Source organism: Carcharhinus amblyrhynchos, chromosome 16 (assembly GCF_965287045.1).
Source record: "Carcharhinus amblyrhynchos chromosome 16, sCarAmb.v2.hapA, whole genome shotgun sequence".
Lineage (NCBI taxonomy): Eukaryota > Metazoa > Chordata > Chondrichthyes > Carcharhiniformes > Carcharhinidae > Carcharhinus > Carcharhinus amblyrhynchos.
Genome location: NC_137339.1, coordinates 20,727,878 through 20,749,099, shown reverse-complemented (window position 1 = coordinate 20,749,099; position 21,222 = coordinate 20,727,878). Strand labels below are relative to the sequence as shown.

General features: G+C 43.6%; 1 protein-coding gene across 5 annotated transcripts in view; it reads right to left on the bottom strand.

Moving 5' to 3' along the window:
- LOC145353875 (receptor-type tyrosine-protein phosphatase T-like) overlaps positions 1 to 21,222 on the bottom strand; it is a 1,296,999-nt gene that overhangs the window by 189,711 nt on the left and 1,086,066 nt on the right. For all 5 annotated transcript variants that reach the window (XM_080204786.1, XM_080204787.1, XM_080204789.1 and 2 more), the window contains one exon: positions 12,460 to 12,595. In XM_080204786.1, coding sequence (XP_080060912.1) covers positions 12,460 to 12,595 — 136 coding nt within the window. The remainder of the gene's footprint in view (positions 1 to 12,459; positions 12,596 to 21,222) is intronic.

Here is a 21,222-nt window from a genome sequence, read left to right as displayed (position 1 = left end):
TTTGGTCTCTTGTCTTTACTAGACCATACCGATGACAACAAAAATTGTATGTGTGGGGGTGCGGGGGGATAGACTGACCTTGATTCAAAGAACAGGGGGCAATGCTAAGTCTGAATATAGCTTTGCAATAGCCTGACCTTAGGGAAACATATTACAGACAGGTAACGCTAAGTTCTTCTGTTTGCTCTGGATCCTCCTTGGGATGCTTCCCATCAGTGATGTTACCAGGGAAGATCGTAAAGAGAGAGTCCACAGTTTAATGCTTCATGTCAGCAATAAAATTAGTCCTGTTATGAAAATGCCTGATGAATCTATTATCCTCTGTAAAAGTACACTGAATGGAGCACCCTGAATAAAGTATCCACTCAGGCAATTTCTTTCTATTTAATTTTTCTCACCTTAAGATTACAATGATTTCCAAAGAACATAAATCTTCTGAGCATTTTTGCTTTGTTTTGTTCTGATTCCCATTCCTATGTCTCCCTGTTCCATATACCATTCTTTTGGTTGAATTGATAGCAGGTATCCCTCACCCAGCTCTTTGCAATTGCCACTGTTGAATGTAGTCAAGGTGACTTGTGACTCTCAGTCTTATTTGAAAGCAAATACCTGCCCCCTAATTGGTATCTCCTTTCGGTGACAGCTACCATCAACAAGCCGCTGCTTAACAAAACCTGGGCATGGACTTACAAGGCATTTGATAAGCTACCGCATAAGAGATTAATGAATAAGGACTGAGAATGCAGAGTCAGGGAACAAATAGCTAAATGGATAACTTGCTGGCTTCAAGATGTAAAGCAGAGAATAGAGAGTGGGGGTTGGGAGGTGGTGGGAGTTAGGGGGTGTGGGGTCGGAGGCTGGGGGGGGGAGGTGTAGTTATTCTGCACTTGTGGTAGGAGATGGGATTTAGAATCCCAGAAGGAACAGTGCAGGGACACTGTTTTCACAATGTCTGATCCTGATTTTGGGATCAATTTTAAAATTTTAAAAGAAAAGATTAAATTGGGGGTGGCTGCTGAATGAATAGTCAACACCGCGGACAGCAGATGACAAGAAAGTATAAATAAAGCTGCAGCGTGGGCATCACATTAGTTGTGGAAGTGCACCAATGACAGGAAAATATCAGTGCCATTGCAAAGTGCCTCCTAAGTGGGGCCTTAATTGCCCTGAAAAGTCTGAATGCCTTGGAGTCCAACCTGTGTAGCTGCTCTTATCTTCCCGCTCCCCCCCCCGCCTCCAAGTCTGTTTCCCACATCCCTGGAACATTCAACCCTATGGATCTCAATGGGGGTAGAGGAGTTAAAGGAGGACAGCTATCCAAATCACCGCAAAGGGTGACCTAGGTTAATAAGGCAATTCAACATGCAAACCAAGAATGAGGATTAATTTCCAAAGGATTGGAATTCAAAAGCAGTGAACTTATTCAAACCTGGCAACCCTTGTTAGATCATACTTGGGGTACTATGTACAGATTGAGTCACCATATTATGGAAAGGGTAATAAAGTGCTGTAAAGAGTTACCAGGATAACGAGAACTGTGAAGTTAAAAGACTATCAAGAAAGAATGAACAGGTTAGGCCTCTTTGCTCTTGAGAAGAAAAGGCTGAGAGATGACATAATAGAGGTCTTTAAAATGAGGAAAGGGATGACAGAGTAGACCTATAAGCTGTACTTATTGGGCTGTGGGGTCAGCACCTGATGAGCGCCACCTTTAAAAATTGCAGTGCTGAAGGTAGTGTTGGCATCCCGAGGCCTCCGAAACAGTTCCAAGTTTCCAATGGACTGAAGGTGTTCACCTCCAATGGTTGGACCTTTACGCTCGTTATGGAGCTTGTTAGGGCGACTCTCCAGAATGGAAAAAATTTTTTCGAAGATTTTCCTGGCAAACCCAAACAGCACATCAGGTTTGTTACGGGGCACCAATAAATTTCTTTGGTGACAGCCTTGAGAAGGATCCACTAGTATCAGAGTGCTGGCTCTTCCATTGCCGCGGAAGACTTCTGTCTGTTTTTGTTGACCTTATGACCTCCACAGGTCAACAAGGCAATGGCAGCCCCCAATAACCTCACTTTGTCATTGGCACTAGGTGAGCCTGAGGTCAGGCATCTTCCAACACCTCCTTGATGCACTTAGCACCTCTACTTGGGCGCTGAACTTGCCCCACTGGCCAATTAAGCCTTTTGAATTTGTAGTTAGTTGGCACTGCAGGTGTGATGCAGCTCAGGCCATGGGTTTGGGACATAGAATTTCTGATCCTGTATTGAAAATGCTTGAAGGAACATAATTATTGGTGAGCATGTGGAAAGCACTACCACAGTGAGTGGGTGAGGCCAATTGTGTAGATATATTTGTAAGGAAGGGAGATTAAACATATGTGGAGGAAGAGAACTGAGGCTTATGGAAACAGAATTAGATGAGGAAAGATGTCAGGAGGCTCAAATATAGAATACATAGATTAGCCTGCTTCCGTGCTGTGCGTTTTATGTAACTCTATATCATTCCACATCTTGTCACTGCGTAACTCAGGATATCCGTGTGTTGTGACACCTTGCTGAGCCTTGAAAGATACATTTTCCACTGAGTGAAATCATAAATGCTACAAGCAATACCACATGGAGATATGCATATATTGAACAGACAACTAACGAGACACCATAGAACAATGGTTCTATTTCAAGCATTGGGACTATTCACATTGTAGATGTATCACAACAACTTGTATTGGTGTGGAGGCATGAACAGCAATATTCCAGTTCATGATATAAACCAATGCAGACTTTGGACATTTCTTTTTCTAAGATGAGAACCATCATATACTTCACTGTTTTAGAAAATTGGATGAGGATTGTTTTGGAAAAGGACTTTTAAATGCAAACACACAGCTATATTTGAGCTTTTGTAGGGACATCTGCTCTGCATTTTATTGGGCAGAGAATAAGTTTTCTACTATGCACTGAACAGAAAATAAGTGAATGAAGGACAGAGAGAGAGAGATAGATAGAGGGAGCGGAGCAAAATAAGGGCTATTTAGTTTCCTCAAAGCCAAAGCTCGTGGTTTAACTTTCTTCTTGTACCAATTTCTATGGCTTTTGATATTTTACCACAGGGTTTCCTCAAAAAAACCATGATAAAATTCCAACCTTCAAAGTAGTGCATCGCGTCAGTGTGTGCTGCCAGCTCACAACTTCTTCTGGAAACAAATCCCAGTCTAGGTCACCTTGGTTTTTGAATTTGGTTCAGATCTTCCTCTTCTGATAATCACCACATAAGCAGCAAGCCCGGGTACTCTCAAGAATTGTGCTCCTATTTTGTTTGAGGGGTGGGGGGCAAAAATAAATCGGATGTGACAGTGGTGGAAACCTTCAATTTGTGGCATTGCAAGGGGCTAAGGTTGGGACGGGAGGAGGGTGGGCCACTTTGGCAGATGTGGCTTGCATTTTCATGACCGTCCCTGTGTGCAGGAATTCTGGAGGGCTCAGGGAGCAGGTATGTGTCGACAGAAAGAATTTTTAACTTCCCTACCCTGCCAGAATCTACTTATTTTGCTTTAGGAGCCATTAATATCCCAAGGAAGCCTTTAGCTAAGTACTTAGCGAATACAATTGAACGCCAAACACTTTCAAAGTGACATCTTCATCAAGGACAGTGCAAATGTTAAATGGTCATTAGTAGAACTGGCAGCACAGCCGATCAATGATTAAACACCCAGCTAAGCGTGATAGCCAAGGGAGAGAACCAGCTGGTTTAACAGAGAACCAGCTGGTTTAACAGAGAACCATTTATCTGTCACATTAAATTGACTTAAAATGTATTTGGTAGATTGCACATTAGTGCAATTCAGTTCCCAGTTTTGCTTCATGCACAGCTTTTTTTTCATCAATTTAAATATCAAACTATGATATTGAAGTACTGACTACTCATCTTTGTGTGTGCATGTTAAGCTTGTACACAGTGCAGTAGAAAGAATTAGGGGCTCCCTACATTTATTGAATTCAAGTCATCTGCTGAACAACTGCACTACACTATGCTTTCAGATGGTAAGTGCTATTCGCAGGGCAGTCATTAGCAGCTCTGAACTCTGCTCCCAAAGTTGTTGTATTAAGTGGACCAATTATAAACACTCAAATTTTGAATGTAAGTGCCTCTAGATCTTTTCAGTGACGCATTCCAATAAACACTGCAGTGGATGTGTTGAGACCTTCGTCTTTGTTTCCTTCATGGCTGGGTAGCAGGACTTTGCTTTCTTGTAAGAAGTGAACTTCGTTGGATATCATAGAAGGTGAATCTATGAATTACACCTTCTCAGTGCTGCCGTCCTATCTGTGACCTCTACTCACACCAAGATTTTCCACAGGACAAAGAGACTCCATTGTGAAACATACAGTGGAAATGGCTGAAAATCTTAAATCCCAATCCCCAACACGACACTTGCCATTTTTGTGGTGGTGGGATTGGGGACACAGCGTATTTTGCACGTGCAAAGGAGGCAGCTGGCAATTTGAATCATTCACTCCCTCCACTGGAGTGGGATTTTGGTAGTCCAGGAGGGTAAAACACATCATTTGCAAATGAGGCCTTGTAAGAATAGGTCTGAACTTTGTGGATTCATTTGGATCACCAGGAGAGGTAATGTATCCCTTTGGAGCATGTCCTGAGACATCTTTGTAAGATGCCAGGTGTCCTTCAGAAGAGGCATAAATGTGAATAAAAAAAGCTTAAACTCATTTCCATCATGTTCATTGGAACTGTCAACAGGCTTGTCAAAATCAACCACCAAAACTATAAAAAGCACGTGTCAAAGAGGGCACTCAAAAGGAAATGTCAAAGGGACCTAGAGACCTCTCAAAGAGATCTATCAAAGGCACCTTTCAAGGGAGTTGTGATGGGGAGTTAGTTGTCAACAGGGGTTGTCGTGGGACACTGTCAAGGGGAGTTGTAATGGGGAAGTCTAATGGGGAAGTCTAATGGGGAAGTCTAATGGGGAAGTCTAATGGGGAAGTCTAGTGGGGAGGAGTAATGGGGAGGAGTAATGGGGAGGAGTAATGGGGAGCTGTGATGGGGAGCTGTCAAGGCATTTAAACGTTCTTCCCTGTACATATTTGAAGAAAATGTCCTGAGAGTTAATAACGGAATGAGGGTGTGAAATATTGTATTCTGAAAAGGGATTGTGCACTTGAATGAAATGTTTATTGGGATAAGGCTTTCTTTAGTTGAAGGAATGTAAATGTAATAGTGCAGGAGACTTTTCATTTAATAAAGTAACCTTATTGTGCATTCTGCAATAGAAAATTAGAACTTCGATTTATAGTGGAAGAGTTGCATGGCAGGGCTAAGTGCAAAAGATGGTGGATGAGGGACATGGATAGGCATGAGTTGCCACAAAGGTGGCACAGGGTCTATAATAAGCCAGGAGGATGGTTGGGGTGCACAGATAGGCATGGAGGGTTTGAAGGTTTATGGGAGTGTAGGGAGAATGCGGTGGCGTGGTTTGGCATGATGGCCTGGATGGAGAATGGGGAGCATGTGTGGTGAGGGGGAATGGGGGGCAGTTGGGGGTGAAAATTTGGTCAGAGTGTCAGAGCCCTAAGGCAGACCTATGGTCTGGGTCCCTGCCTACATCTGCACCCAGAATCATCTTCATTTCTTCCCTGGGCACCCACCATGCCATTCTATCTTGCTCGTTTCTCCAGACTGAAAATCTATCAGGTGCAGGGAACCATTGTTAAAGGTCTGATTCGGGGAGCTGCGAATTGTCTTATGCACCTGACCCTAGGTGAAAACCTGGGTCCCTGTGTCCAAAGCAAAGTGGAGGCTGGAGGTAAGTTGATAACATTACAGCTCCAGGTTGCCCAGTTACCCTGTTGAGCAGTTCTCCATTCTCAGGGTGGAATATTGCTGAGGTACAGCCTTGCCTACTGCCTGGAGAGTCAGCCAGAGACCTGTTCTGTCTCTCTTCGGGGACATCCACCCAACTACAAGCCAATCAGGCAATAACGAGGCTAATATGGGCCTTCTCTTGAAATCAAAACCCTGCAAGTGGAAGTCTTACTGACTGAGGGTTGCCAGCCACTCAAAGGCAAGCAGTTCTTGTGCTCAGCAGCGCCACTGGGGAGCACTGTGACTGCTGCTGGAAGGAGGGGCACCTGAGTTTCATGGTGGAGACACCCAGACCACAGGTAAATAATCTAGGGGAAGAGTTTTGCATGGTGCAGGTCATGGAAAGGGGGTGGGAGAGGGTGGGAAAGGGGGTGGGGGGGGTGGGAGGGGTTGGGGGAGTGGTCAGAAGCAAAGGCAGTGGTGTGGCTCCCAGCAGAGCCCTCCCTTCCTGATGCCCAGTCCTTTGATCAGGCACTGAATGCCTTTGATGGAGGGTTTTCCCCATATTTCCCCCCCCGGTGGTGATAAGCTGGCAGCATGGTTTTGGTTGCTGTGCACACTGCACGGCAACAGGTCCACTTGTAGCTGGGTTAATACCAGCAGTGGCAGGGTGAGCTCCTCAAGTGATCAATAATTGGCCAGATTAGGGCCAGAATTGTTGGCGGGATGAGAAGATCGAACTTGGGCCTTCCCTTCAAGGACCAGATGCTAGCAGAAGCAGGAAGGAGGCGTGTCCTGGTTTGCCACCATCCTGCTTAACCTTTAAGCCCACCACCAGCGAGAGAAGATTCTGCCCATAGTCTATCTGTGATCTGTCATTAGGGAGATGATGGCCTAATGGCATTATTGTTAGATTCTTAATCCAGAAATGCAGCTAATATTCTAGGGACCCAGATTTGAATCCTGCCACGGCAGATGATGGGATTTGAATTCAATAAAAAATGTCTGGAATGAAGAATCTATTGATGGCCACAAAACCATTTTCAATTGTTGGGAAAAAAACCATCTGGCTCACTAATGTCCTTTAGGGAAGGAAATCTGCCGTCCTTACCTGGTTTGACCGACAGGTGATTCTAGAGCCACAGCAATGTGGTTGACTCTCAACTGCCCTCTGGAATGGCCCTGCAAGCCACTCAGTTCAAGGGCAACTAGGATGGGCAATAAATGCTAGCCACCCAGTGACACCCGTGTCCCATGAATGAATAAAATGAAGTTCTACTTCTAGCTTGTCATTACAGTTTGCACTGTTGCAAAAGTTTCCAATTGGTGCCAGAGTGTAATCATTCTGCTTTACAAAATGCACCCTAGTGTAGACACGGTTGTTACTTGTAATATAAGCACACAAATACTTTATGTTATTGTACAATATTCGTTTTTCTGCTATTTTAGCACACTTTTTAACTAACTTAAAGTGGCTAAACCCCTGCATTAACATAGAAAAATGATGTGTTGCATTCCTTCACTGGTATAATGCACAATAATTTTAGATTGCTTCTTTGCACGTTTTTAATAGATAATTGTGTGACAATATTCCACGTCATGTCATGCGATGTTCTGATAAATAATTGATTGAGGGGCCGTCTGCAGACTGGAATTTGTAAATAGAACGACCAGGGCTGTATTCAGTCAGCCTTACGTCACAAAAAGGTACGTCTGACTTTTTGAGATAGAATGAACCATGACCCCTGGCTTGCTTATTATTCTGTGAACGGTAAAATTAGTTTGCAAATGGTCTTATATCGCTAGAAATGCTCACACGCCTGCCAACGTCTGTGCAGATAAAAACAGTTCAGCTCTTGTAAGGGAAGAGTACATATATAAAATGTGAACCTGCCTTCGTTCTTTTCAGACACTGATGGGCCTGCTATGTATTTCCAGAATTGTTATCCCCGATGTCCAGAATTTACACATTTTTTTTTCTCCCAATTTGAAGGAAAACTAAGGGTAAAATGTAAAATCTTTGAAGTAACATTAACCCCTTTAAGAAAGAAAAGGAGCCACAGGCATTTGGTTTGTGCCTCATCAGGTTTACAAAACATCTCAAAGAGCTTCACATTTAATGACTTCCTTGTACATTGCTCTATCGACAAAGATGGCAAGGAATTTAGACACACTAATTTTTTTACATTGAATCTGATTGCACCATTATTAGTTGAGGAAAAAATGTTGGTCAGGAAAATTTTCTTTCCTTTCAGGATTGTATTAGGCACTAAGTGTACAGATCGCAGGATCACAGAATCCCTACAGTGCAGAAGGAGGCCATTTGGCCCATCAAACTTGCACAACAACAATCCCACCCAAGCCACAGAACCCCACATTTTTACCTTGCTGGTCCCCCTGACACTAAGGGAGGATTTAGCATGGTCAATCAACCTGACTCTCACATCTTTGGAGGAAACCAGAGCACCCAGAGAAAATCCATGCAGGAACAGGGAGAAAGTGCTAACTCCACACCGGCAGTGACCCAAGGCCAGAATCGAACCCAGGCCCCTGGCACTGTGAGGCAGCAGTGCGAACCACTGTGCCGTCGTGTCACCCAAATGGAGTTTTAGTTTATAATTCAAAAGATTAACTGCGGACAGTGCAGTGCTCTCTCAACATTACACAAATGTATCAGCCTAGATAATGTTCCCAAGCCTCGGAGTGATCTTAAATCAATGCTTCTCTGATACAGAGGCAAGAGTGCTGCATACTGAACCAAGCTAACATGTATAGGGACAATGGGGTCCTTTATAAACTGGCAGCATGATTGCTGATCCCATTTTAAAAAACTGTTTAGCACCAATCGAAAATTACATTTTCACCACTATGAGAAACACATGTAAGTGCCTGTGAACCAATTGGGGCCATTAAACTAAGCTTGGCTCAGTGTTCAATGTAATCCTACTCTGAACCAAGCAACAGACTAATAAATCAAAGTGAAAATGTCCAATTTTTCAAAAACTACAGTCTGGCAATCAGCGCATATGTAAGTATATTCTTCAGGATGGGAACAAGTCCAATATTTATAGAAATCATAGAATCACAACAATGCAGAAGGAGGCCATTTGGCCCATTGGGTCTGCACTGACAACAATCCCACCCCAGGCTCTATCCCCATGACCCCACACACATTTACCCCACCAATCCCTCTAACCTACATATCCCAGGATGTTAAGGGGCAATTTAGCATGGCCAATCAACCCAATCTGCACATCTTTTGATTGTGGGAGCACATCGGAACACCTGGGGGAAACCCACACAGACACAACAAGAACGTGCAACTCCACACAGTAACCAAAGCCGGGAATCAAACCCAGGTCCCTAGAGCTGTGACACTGCAGTGTTAACCACCATGTCACCAAGCATAGATGTATGCTTGTCTCTGTTGGTGATGAAGCAACAACTTTAGTCAATGTTCTGACATTTCTTCCAAGTCCACTAATGTTACCACTGGTTTAATGTCAGTATTTATTTCAGCGTGAGTTGATTTTGTCTGGCCACATTGTTTGAGGGGGCATGAGTAGGGGTGGATGGGGAACAGAGGTTTAACTCTAAAACATTTGAGTTGGATCTGAGATTGAAGTGATGGAAAAGAGAATCCAGGCCCTAGCCCAACTCGAAACAACCATTTCTAGTTTGAATGGATGAAGGGCAGGACATGGATGACCACCAATATCATGATGAATTTGCATGGTTCTTTATATCACCACTTACAAATTTAATCCTGGCCAGCCAGATATTCTGGATGTTGGGTAATATGAAGGTGAGGACTGCTAGATGCAGGACGTAAGTACCTTTCTAACAAGCTGCTGGGTCCTGCATTCCTGAGCTGTTAGCTCCGTGTGATTAGACAATTGCCCTCTTCACAAATCTTAAAGGCTGTTGACCCATCCACAAAGCTTCTGAGCAATGCAAACTTCCCAAATGGCCTTTGACCTACCCTTGAGTTTTCCAACTTGTTCCCCAGGGCCTCCGACCTCCCAAGCAAGGCTTACAAGGCGCCTCCAGCGGAGGCCTCTGATCCCCAATCACCATGCCCCTGCCCTGGCCTCTGATATCCAATACCCAAACCCCATCAGAACTAGACTCCCACACTTTGGAATTGGGCACCCCAACCCTACCTCCAACCCCAGGATCAGACAAGAGCAGACCGAATTCCACTGAAGGCCATCAAACCCAAGTCATTCAAGCTAGGAGACAGCAATAGCTGGAATGTGGGAGAAGGGAACACACACATGCACACACATACACACATGCATGCAGTATGAGTGTAGAAAGTTACAGAAATTCAACTCAACTATTGCAAAAGATGAAGGGACATTGCACTGTGAAATCAATGTTGATTAAGTGCACACAAACTTGGGGCGCACATCCTTGAGTAAAACCTTTTCCTCAAAAATGGTCACAACCTTATAAAGCTCCAAATAACAGGTGCAAATTCCCACATGCAGCTAGCTAGTATTTTTGTTTCTTTCCTAATTTTTATCCATTCCCTCTTGATCGGGAAATTCTGTCCCTGTGCTGGAACGTGTAGGTGCAAAACACATTTGATAGGGTGGCACGGTGGCAGAGTGGTTAGCACTGCTGCCTCACAGCCCCAGGGACCCAGTTTCAATTCCAGCCTTGGGCGACTGGCTGTGTGGAATTTGCACATTCTCCCCATGTCTGCAAGGGCTTCCTCCCACAGTCCAAAGATGTGCGGGTTAGGTGGTTTGGCCATGCAAAATGCCCCTTAGTGTCAAAAGATGTGTAGGTTAGATTGATTAGCCATGGTGAACGTGCAGGGTTACAGGGATAGGGCAGGGGACAGAGCTTGGGGAGGACACTCTGAAGAGAGGCAAATCAGACTCAATGGGCTGAATGGCCTTGCTCTGCACTGTAGGGATTCTATGTTGGTATACTGGCATTTAGGCCTCCTTTAAATTAGATGGTCAAATTGTGGATGCACACTGTGTTTTCCCCCCATCGGCCAATTGGATTCTTGCTTGCTGTTGCCCTCAGGTAGGTTGTGAGGGGTGGAGGATCAGGGTGATGATTCATAGAGGGTCGAGTGGGAGCTAATAATATCCTTTGATTGCAGTGCAGTTTCTTCTGCCTTTACCAATCTGATGGATGATGCACTTCTCTGCAGAATATGTATGCCACCTGCCATAGCGTACGTTCTTTTAAAGGTAGTTGGTGTCATTTAAATCAGTTTGTAGGCCACCGACTTCCGCGATATGGTTCTATTGGCATTAGCTGCCATTAGATGTATTGTTTGTGGTTTATTTAAGTTTATTTATTAGTGTGACAAGTAGACCTACATTGACACTGCAATGAAGTTACTGCGAGAATCCCCGAGTTGCCGCACTCTGGTGCCTGTTCTGGTACACTGAGCAAGAACTTAGCATGGCCAATGCATCTACCAGCACATCTTTCAGACTGTAGGAAGCACCTGGAGGAAAACCCACGCAGACACATGGAAGATGTGCAGACTCTGCACAAACGGTGACCCAATCTGGGAATTGAACCTGGGTCCCTGGTGCTGTGAGACAGCAGTGCTAACCATTGTGCCACCCTGCCGTTTATGCATAAACTCTGAGACTGACTCACATCACTACTTTTTTATCATGAGGAGGGCCAGATTTTGTCCTGACCCGACCTGTATCTGAGCATAAATCCCTGCAGGATTCCCTGGAAAAACTACCAGAAACAATAACCCTGGATGCGTTCTCCTTAATACTACCTCGATTGTCAGTGCTTAAAGGTTTAATGCAACATTGCACTGTCTTTCTTGAAATCAGCTGCCTGAAACCATACAATGGATTAAACATGAGGCCTTCCTGCATGACATGGTTACTTAGTTCACTACCAGTCAGTGGGTTTGCCCACTGGCACACTGAGGCAATCTGTCATCAGCTCTTGATAGTGAAAGAAAAAAGATAACTGGACAAAATTTGAGCCAAATTCTAAAGAGTTGCATTGAGGCTTCACTTTTTCAAATTTCTTGAAGCTTCATTAAGCCTGATTTAAGTCAGTGGATTCTCCCTCTCAAGATGTGAGAACAGTTCAGCTTTGGCCCAAAATTTAGAAAATCAGCCCCCAAGTCTTATTTTGGAAATACAAACAAAATGTTTGCATTCTACATTGGTTGAAAGTATAACACACAAATGCTCCTGTTAGAGTGGCATATCTTTATGCATTTCCTTCATTACTTTAGTCATCATTGGCTTTTTATTTAGAGCTGCAAAGAAAATGAAGACAATTAGATCTACAAACCAAATTTGGTCAGCTGAGTGGAACCAATGTGAGTCAAGTGGTTAGATCACATTTATAGAAAAATTCATCTTGGAAGCGACAAGATGAATTGCACAAGAATGCAATGACTTGCACTCATATATTCATATATGCATAACTAGGCTATCCATAGTAATGCCCAAATTGCATGTGTTCAAGACTGAGTCATGTCGCCAAGCTATGATAATACGAAATGTCAGAAGGTTCCTCCATATCTAATTTCTTTCCAATGTTTCACAAAACATAATGAATGTAAATGCACATTTCCCATCGCAAGGTTCTGCTGCAAATGTTAAATTGGAAATATTATTTCATAAAACCTACCGTTTTTTAACTATCAGCATCACTCCCAGCATGATGATGATGAACATTAAGATTCCTGCAATAACTCCGGCCATTTTCACTGTGTTATCTACTTGTTTTTCTGGCTCCACTGTGTTGGAGTTCTGTGTTGAGGCACCTGAAATGACAGAAGCCACAGGATTAATACAATCGTGAAACCATTTTCATTGCTTATACATCAAACTTACATTGATCTTTGCAAAATGTTTACAATAGGCCCTTCAAATATTTTGCATCAGTTATTCTTCTTCCATATTTTACAGGCTCCTTGTTGTGACACATGGGGAGGCGATGGCCTAGTGGTATTTTCGCTAGACTGTTAATCCATAAGCTCAGCTCACGACCTGGGGGTTTGAATCCCACCACAGCAGGTGGTGGGATTTGAATTCAATAAAAAGAAATCTGGAATTAAGGATCTACTGATGACCATGAAACCATTGTCGGAAAACCCCATCTGGTTCACTAATGTTCTTTAGGGAAGGAAATCTGCCTTACCCGGTCTGGTTTACATGTGACTCCAGGGCCATAGCAATGCCCTTGAGTAACCAGGAATGGGCAATAATTGCTGGCCAGCCAGTGACGCCCATTTCCCACAAATGAATAACAAAAAGGTAAGAAGATATCAAAATGAGCACAGAGAGAAAGCAGAACTGGGACAATTTACTGAAATTATTTTTCTTCCTCAGCCCTCATTGATGGTGCATTGGCTTTGTTCAATGTCATTTGTGGGGAGTGACTCCGTGAGCTGACACTTCCGCTGGCAATTATACTCGCAGTGACTGGATCTCAGGGATTTCAGCATTCAGCCCCTCATTTTTTGTTCATTAATCTTAGCGGGTACAATAGTATGGCAGGTATATTCCTAATTTCCCAGGGTGGTGCTACCAACCATGTCCTTCCCCCTTGGAAGTGAGAAAGTTGCTGAAGAAGAGAAGGGAAATGGGCATTCACTAGTCAACGTGTTTTCGTAACATGCTTGGTTGCTTTTGGACAATAAGAGGCATCTCAGAGTTTCAGCCCATCCTATTTTCAATGGTTACATTTTGTAAATTGCCCACTGCTTGAATTTACAGGTATGATAATTAGATACAAATGTTTTCAGTAATTTAACCAAATAGGGAGGGAAAGAGACAGGGAAACCTATGAAATTAAATAAAACTTAGCAATAAAGATAAACTGAAATGAAAGGTAAAATAGTTTGTACCTGGGAAGGAATTAAATCATAAAATTCCTACAGTGCAGAAGAAGGCCATTCGGTCCATCGAGACCACACCAACAACAATCCCACCCAGACCCTATCCCCATAACCCCATATATTCACCCCGCTAATCCACCTGACAATTTAGCATGGCCAATCCAGCTAACCCACATACCGTTGAACCGTGGGAGGAAACCGGAGCACCTGGAGGAAACCCACACAGGCACGGGGAGAAAATGCAAACTCCACGCAGACAGTGACAGTGAATTGCTAGTGGGATGTGAAGGTTTTGAGGGAAAGGTACTGCTGAACAGTTCACGTCATAATAAAAACACAATGTTTGCCATTCAGATCTGCTGTCCAGTGTATGAGGTTGACATAGTCAATATAATTATCCCTTAGCACTGTCAAAGATTCAAACAAAAAGGAGCGGTGACAAATCTTGATGCATTTATTGCTTGAGACAATTGATAAAATATAATCGTTGAGGAAGATGGCTGAATGGAGAGCATGTAAGAATGGTTTTAAATCACATTTGAAAGGGGCTATTGTCAATTATGTCACTGAGGAGAAAAAGGGCAAGGATTTTCTTGTTGGTTCTGAGTTTTACCTTTTCTGTCTAGTGAAACGTGGAGTGTACAAGGATGAAAGGTGACCTTATAGGGGTCTATAAAATCATGACGGGCTTGGGTGAGGTGAATAGCCAAGGTCTTTTTTTCCAGGGTAGGGCAGTCCAAAACTAGAGGGCATAGGTTTAAGGTGAGATTTAAAAGGGATCTGAGGGGCAACTTTTTCACACAGAGGGTGCTGCGTATACGAAATGAGCTGCCAGAGGAGGCGATAGAGGTGGGTACAATTACAACATTTAAAATACATTTGGACAGGTATATGGATGGGAAAGATTGAGCAGGATATGAGCCAAATGCAGACTAGTTCAGTTTAGGAAAGCTGGTCAACATGGACGAGTTGGGCCGAAGAGCCTGTTTCCGTGCTGTATATCTTGGTCCCCGACATTTCTGAGGCTGGAGAAGGCAAAAATCATGATTTCTGTCCAGTATGGCTGGGAACATGGGACAGGACTTTTAACAGTGGCCACAAACATTTGTAGACTCACCCTTTAAATTCCAGATTTGGGAGTGTTGCACTATCAGAAATCCCTGGTGTTTGTAGATTGCAACAAAATGAAGCCAAGTGAAGGGAGATCTGTCCCAGAGATACTGTCATTCAGAAACAGCTGCTCACTGGGTTTATGGGGAACTGTCACATGAATTGTTCAATAGAATCTCCTTTCAAATGAGGATATGACTTTTAATTAGGTTGGTGAAACTGCCCTAGCTGTGGAAATGGCAAATAACGTATAGGAAATGTCAAGAAAAGTTTCTTAATGCAACTGGGAACATCCAAGCAAAGAGGTTCTCCTTATACATGAAATCCAACAATTCCATTCAAAGAACAATACCTATAGAAAATATACGCATATTGAAATGAAGTAAATGCATATATCTATACAACATATACCAAATAACAACATAAAGTATCTCTGCCCTTATAGCTATATAAAATATGCAAATTCAACTTTATAAAAATATTAACACCTGTATATATTGATAATAACCACATACATTCACATTACAGTATATTAGTAATGCACAGATTCACATGTATAACATAACTACATGGGCGGCACGGTGGCACAGTTGTTAGCACTGCTGCCTCACAATGCCAGAAACCTGTGTTCGGTTCCAGCCTCGGGTGACTGCATGGAATTTGCACATTTTCCCTGAGTTTGCATGGCTTTTCTCTGGGTGCTCCAGTTTCCTCCCACGGTCCAAAGATGTGCAGGTTAAATGGATTGGCCATGTTAAATTGCGCTTTTGATTCAGCTGGACTAGCAGGGTAAATGCATTGGGTTACAGGGATAGGAGCTTGGGTGGGACTGTTGTCAGTGCAGCTCAATGGGACAAGTGGCCTCTTTCTACATCGTTGGATTCTATGATTCTACGATCTCTGTCTAGAATATATATACACTCATACTTACACAAAACTATCTACCGAGAATATTCAGACAAAGGAAGTCTAAAAACACGAGTTATGATAAGAATTTGCCTGATAGTTCAGTGGGCAAGATGCACAAAGTATTGTAGAATTGATCTGTATGGACCAAAATCATCCTGGGTTCAATCTTTGGTGTCCTCAGGGCTGTGTTCTCAAGCAGTACGGTGCATGGTATCACAGTGGTTAGCACTACTGCCTCACAGCGCCAGGGACCCGAGTTCGATTCTCGGCTTGGATCACTGTCTGTATGAAGTTTGCACGTTCTCTCACATGGGAGGAAACTCATGTGTCTGCGTGGGTTTCCTCCCACAGTCCAAAGATGTGCAGGTTAGGTGGATTGGCCATGCTAAATTCTCCTTCAGTGTTTCTGACCAGGTGCCAGAGTGTGGCAACTCGTGGATTTTCACAGTAACTTCATTGCAGTGTGAATGTAAGGCTACCTGTGACTAATAAATAAACTTTAACTTAATGGGGGAATGGTTGGGACTGGCCTTGGTATCCCTCACTAAGAAGTCTCACAACACCAGGTTAAAGTCCAACAGGTTTATTTGGTAGCAAAAGCCACAAGCTTTCGGAGCACTGCCCCTTCATTAGGTAAGTGGGAATTCTGTTCACAAGCAGGGCATATGAAGACACAAACTCGATTTACAAAATAATGGTTGGAATGTGAGTCGTTACAGGTAATCAAGTCTTTAAGGTACAGACAATGTGAGTGCCTGGTCAGTGAAAGGGGAAAATCATTTTTGTTGCTGATCTATAACCAGAGACCCCTGCTGCAAAGTGTGCCTGTAAATGTACACATATCTGTGCATAAAGAAGATGGAGCTTGGGCGTTGTTATAATGTAGCCAGTGATAACATTGGAATCTGTTATAATGTAACCAATGGTCCGCCAATGCTGTGAGGGTCAGCTGGTCAGCTGACCCAGTCGACAATGTAACCGATGGCAAAATGATGCGGTGGTCAGCAGACCAGCTGATCCGGTACCAATAGAAAGCAGGTGGGGATTGTAGGAAGCTTGTGTGGCTCATGGCATGACCCAAGTGTTGGTGCAATGAAGTTTCTTTATTAAACCTTTTTATCTGATTTACTTTGTGAAGTTAATTCTTTTATTGCTTGCAATTGAAGTATGCTTACTGCCAGATGAACAGGTGTGATGTTTCTCTTTCTCACTGTCTACTGATAGTCACTGAACAGACACTCTAATCTTAAAGAACCAAAAGAAAAAATGCTGGAAAATCTCAGCAGGTCTGACAGCATCTGTAAGGAGAGGAAAGAGCTGATGTTTCGAGTCCAGATGACCCTTTGTCAAAGATAATCTTAAGGGAGATCACTTAATAAAAGGCCGATGAAACAACGCGACTGCCCAGTTCGCAAGAAAACACACAAAAATGTCAAACTATGGACGTTACACCGAAGTTTAAACTTTATTTATTAGTGTCATAAGTAGGCTTCCATTCAAACTGCAATGAAGTTACTGTGAAAACCCCCTAGTCACCACACTCTGATGCCTGCTTAGGTACATTGAGGGAGAATTTAGCACGGCTAACCCACCTGACCAGCGTACATAAGAACATAAGAAATAGGAGCAGGAGTAGGCCATCTAGCCCTTCGAGCCTGCCCCGCCATTCAATAAGATCATGGCTGATCTGTCGCTGCTCAGTTCCACTTTCCCGCCCTCTCCCCATAACCCTTAATCCCCTCTCTTATCAAAAACCCATCAACCCGCGTCTTAAAAATATTTAGCGAGGCAGCCTCCACCACTTCAACGGGCAGAGAATTCCAGAGATTCACCACCCTTTCAGTGAAGAAGTTCCTCCTCAACTCCGTTCTCAACCGCCCCCCCTTTTATCTTGAGGCTGTGCCCCCTAGTCCTACTGTCTTTTTTGAGCGGGAAGAGTCTCTCCACCTCTATCCTATCCATCCTATTCATTATCTTATACGTCTCAATGAGATCTCCCCTCATTCTTCTAAACTCTAACGAGTACAAGCCCAGTTTATTCAGCCTCTCCTCATAGCTCAACCCCCTCAACTCCGGTATCAGCCTAGTAAACCTCCTCTGCACTCCCTCCAAGGCCAAAATATCTTTGCGCAGGTGCGGCGCCCAAAACTGCACACAGTACTCCAGCTGCGGCCTCACCAATGCCCTATACAGCTGCAGCAAGACCTCCCTATTTCTATATTCAATCCCCCTCGCTATGAAGGCCAGCATCCCATTCGCCTTCCTGACCACCTGCTGCACCTGCAAGCTGGGTTTTTGCGACTCATGCACAAGGACCCCGAGGTCCCTCTGCACCGTCGCCTGCTGCAGTTTTTCGCCCCGTAAGTAATAGTCCTTCCTACCATTCTTCCTACCAAAGTGGACCACCTCACACTTGCCAACATTAAATTCCATTTGCCATTTCCTGGCCCATTCGCCCAGCCTATCTAGATCCTTCTGCAGACTCTCCACACCCTCCGCACAATTTGCCGTTCCCCCACTCTTGGTGTCATCAGCAAAGTTCGACACCCTACACTCGGTTCCCTCCTCCAGATCATCTATATAAACGGTAAAAAGCTGAGGCCCCAGCACCGACCCCTGGGGCACTCCACTAGTCACCATCCGCCAATCCGAATAGCACCCGTTGACCCCCACTCTCTGCCTCCTATTTGACAACCAATCCTCTATCCACGCTAACACCCTACCCCCAACTCCATGTCCCTCGACCTTCTGCAATAACCTCTTGTGAGGCACTTTGTCAAACGCCTTCTGAAAATCTAGAAAGACCACATCCACCGGCTCTCCTCTATCCACTGCCCTAGACACATCCTCATAGAACTCCAGTAAATTTGTCAGACACGACTTCCCTTTAATGAAACCGTACATATGGAGTGTGGGAGGAAACCAGAGCACCAGGAGGAAACCCATGCAGACACAGGAAGAACGTGCAGACTCTGCACAGACCTGAGCTGGGAATCGAACCTGGGTCCTTGGAGTTGTAAAGCAGCAGTGCTAACCACAGTGCCACCATCTTTTTTTCGATGAGCATTCTAATTCATAAACATGAATATATTCTAACCATCAGCAAAACAGAGCATGTTATCCTGTGTTCAGACATTTCAACGTTAGAAAAAAATTTAAAAGCATGACAGGATGTATGCTTCATTAATTAATTTCATCATTCAGTCACTGATAATTAACCAGTAAAATGGAAAGTACGCTCTCACAACCAGAGAAACTACACTTCAAAGATGAGTGTGAAGCATTTTCAGATATTTTAGTAACAGCATTAGGTATTAATTTTTTTAAAAGCTCATCTGTCGAATCAGTTTTTGATAGCTGGGTCCTCAAAAAAGAAGAGGTAATTTTTATGAACATAGACTCTGGGGAAAAGCCTTGCTCGCAGGGATTACATAAAAGGGAATTAAATACCTCCCTACTTCTGTAGTTTTCATCACTAATATTTGCCTATCCACTTCCAATTCTATTTCCCTTGTGTCAGTATTTGGCCATAACTCTGCATTCCCTTAAAACTGCCATTTCAAACACCTAACTAGCTTGTTTGTGGCTCTTCACACAACCCATCATCTATGCAGTTCTTCAAGCATTTCCTCAACTCCCCCTCATTGCTCTCATTCCAGCCATCCCACTCCCCACCCCGGTAAGGCCTCCTTGGTTGATCCTGGGCCTCCCTGGTGGTGCTGATGAGCAATGGAGAGTTGCTCACATTCGATTAGCCAGCAGTTCTCGGTGGCAGGATTTTGACCTCCGGGGTCCTGGGTTGTCCCACTGGCCAGTTGGCACGTAATGCAAGCAAGCTCCCTTGTTGCTTATATTAAATTCTGTCCGAAGAAATCTGTTTGCTGAAGTAGTTTTTAATGAGCATTAGTAAATGATTGAAAAAGGCTGGTTCCAAAAAAAGAATATTGCTTCTATTCCTATTTCCCTGAAATTTTTCTATATTCTGGCCTTAAAGTTTGAGATACCCGGCACATTGGGTCCAATGCACACAACATGCAACTCCTCATTTCAACTATTGCAGCATGAAATCTTGTCATATTTAGATGTTTCAACTGGTAAAGGTTATGCTAATTCTTTTTGTTATATTTTAACCGTGTTGTTAAAGAAAGTTTGTTTTAATAAAAGCTTCCTAGAGTCAATAGAATCACACCTGGAGCAGAACATAAGAACATAAGAACATAAGAAATAGGAGCAGGAGTAGGCCATCTAGCCCTTCGAGCCTGCCCCGCCATTCAATAAGATCATGGCTGATCTGTCGCTGCTCAGTTCCACTTTCCCGCCCTCTCCCCATAACCCTTAATCCCCTCTCTTATCAAAAACCCATCAACCCACGTCTTAAAAATATTTAGCGAGGCAGCCTCCACCACTTCAACGGGCAGAGAATTCCAGGGATTCACCACCCTTTCAGTGAAGAAGTTCCTCCTCAACTCCTTTCTAAACCGCCCCCCTTTTATCTTTAGGCTGTGCCCCCTAGTCCTACTGTCTTTTTTGAGCAGGAAGAGTCTTTCCACCTCTATCCTATCCATCCCATTCATCATCTTATACGTCTCAATGAGATCTCCCCTCATTCTTCTAAACTCTAACGAGTACAAGCCCAGTTTATTCAGCCTTTCCTCATAGCTCAACTCCCTCAACTCCAGTATCAGCCTAGTAAACCTCCTCTGCACTCCCTCCAAGGCCAAAATATCTTTGCGCAGGTGCGGCGCCCAAAACTGCACACAGTACTCCAGCTGCGGCCTCACCAATGTCCTATCTTATGCTCACAAAGGCAAGAGGTGTTTCCTCCCTTTCTTTCTTACTGGAGTTCTGCTGTGTGAGGGCAAGTATTCCTCTGGAGGCTGCTGTGTGAGAGTCACACGATGGGTGATTCTCCGTATTTCTGTACAGAGGGGTTAAAAGGCTGGAAGACTGGGAATTCATGGATAACTGTATCTGGCTAACTGATTCTGAAGAAGAATTTACATCTATAGGGATATTGCTAAAACTGGAACTAATGAAAATAGCTAATAGTTAAGAATGATATCTTGTCATATTTAGGTGTTTCAACTGGTAAAGGTTATCTTATTTCTTTTTGTTATATTTTAACAGTGTTGTTAAAGAAAGTTTGTTTTAAGAAAAGCTTCCTATATTCATGCTCACCTTCACACTGCTCCAGGTGTGAATAGAATCACACCTGGAGCAGAACATCTTACGCACACAATAATTCCAAAATAAAAAAAGAGTTGGGGTCCAGGCTAACTTCATAATATGCCTTGAAGTTTCTCATCTGTTCTTCAACACTTCAATAACAAAAGATCTATCAAGGAAAAGTATTGGGCTGTTGAATGAGATTGTGCTCATTGGTATCACTTTTGGTTAAGCCAATCATGGACAGACTGACCAGAAAGGGGATGTTTTGGTTATCTCCTCCTCTTCCTCCTCAGCTGCTATCTGTCTACTTATTGGCAAGAGCTATGGCCTCATGGTAGTGGGGTAATGCAGCAGACAACAAT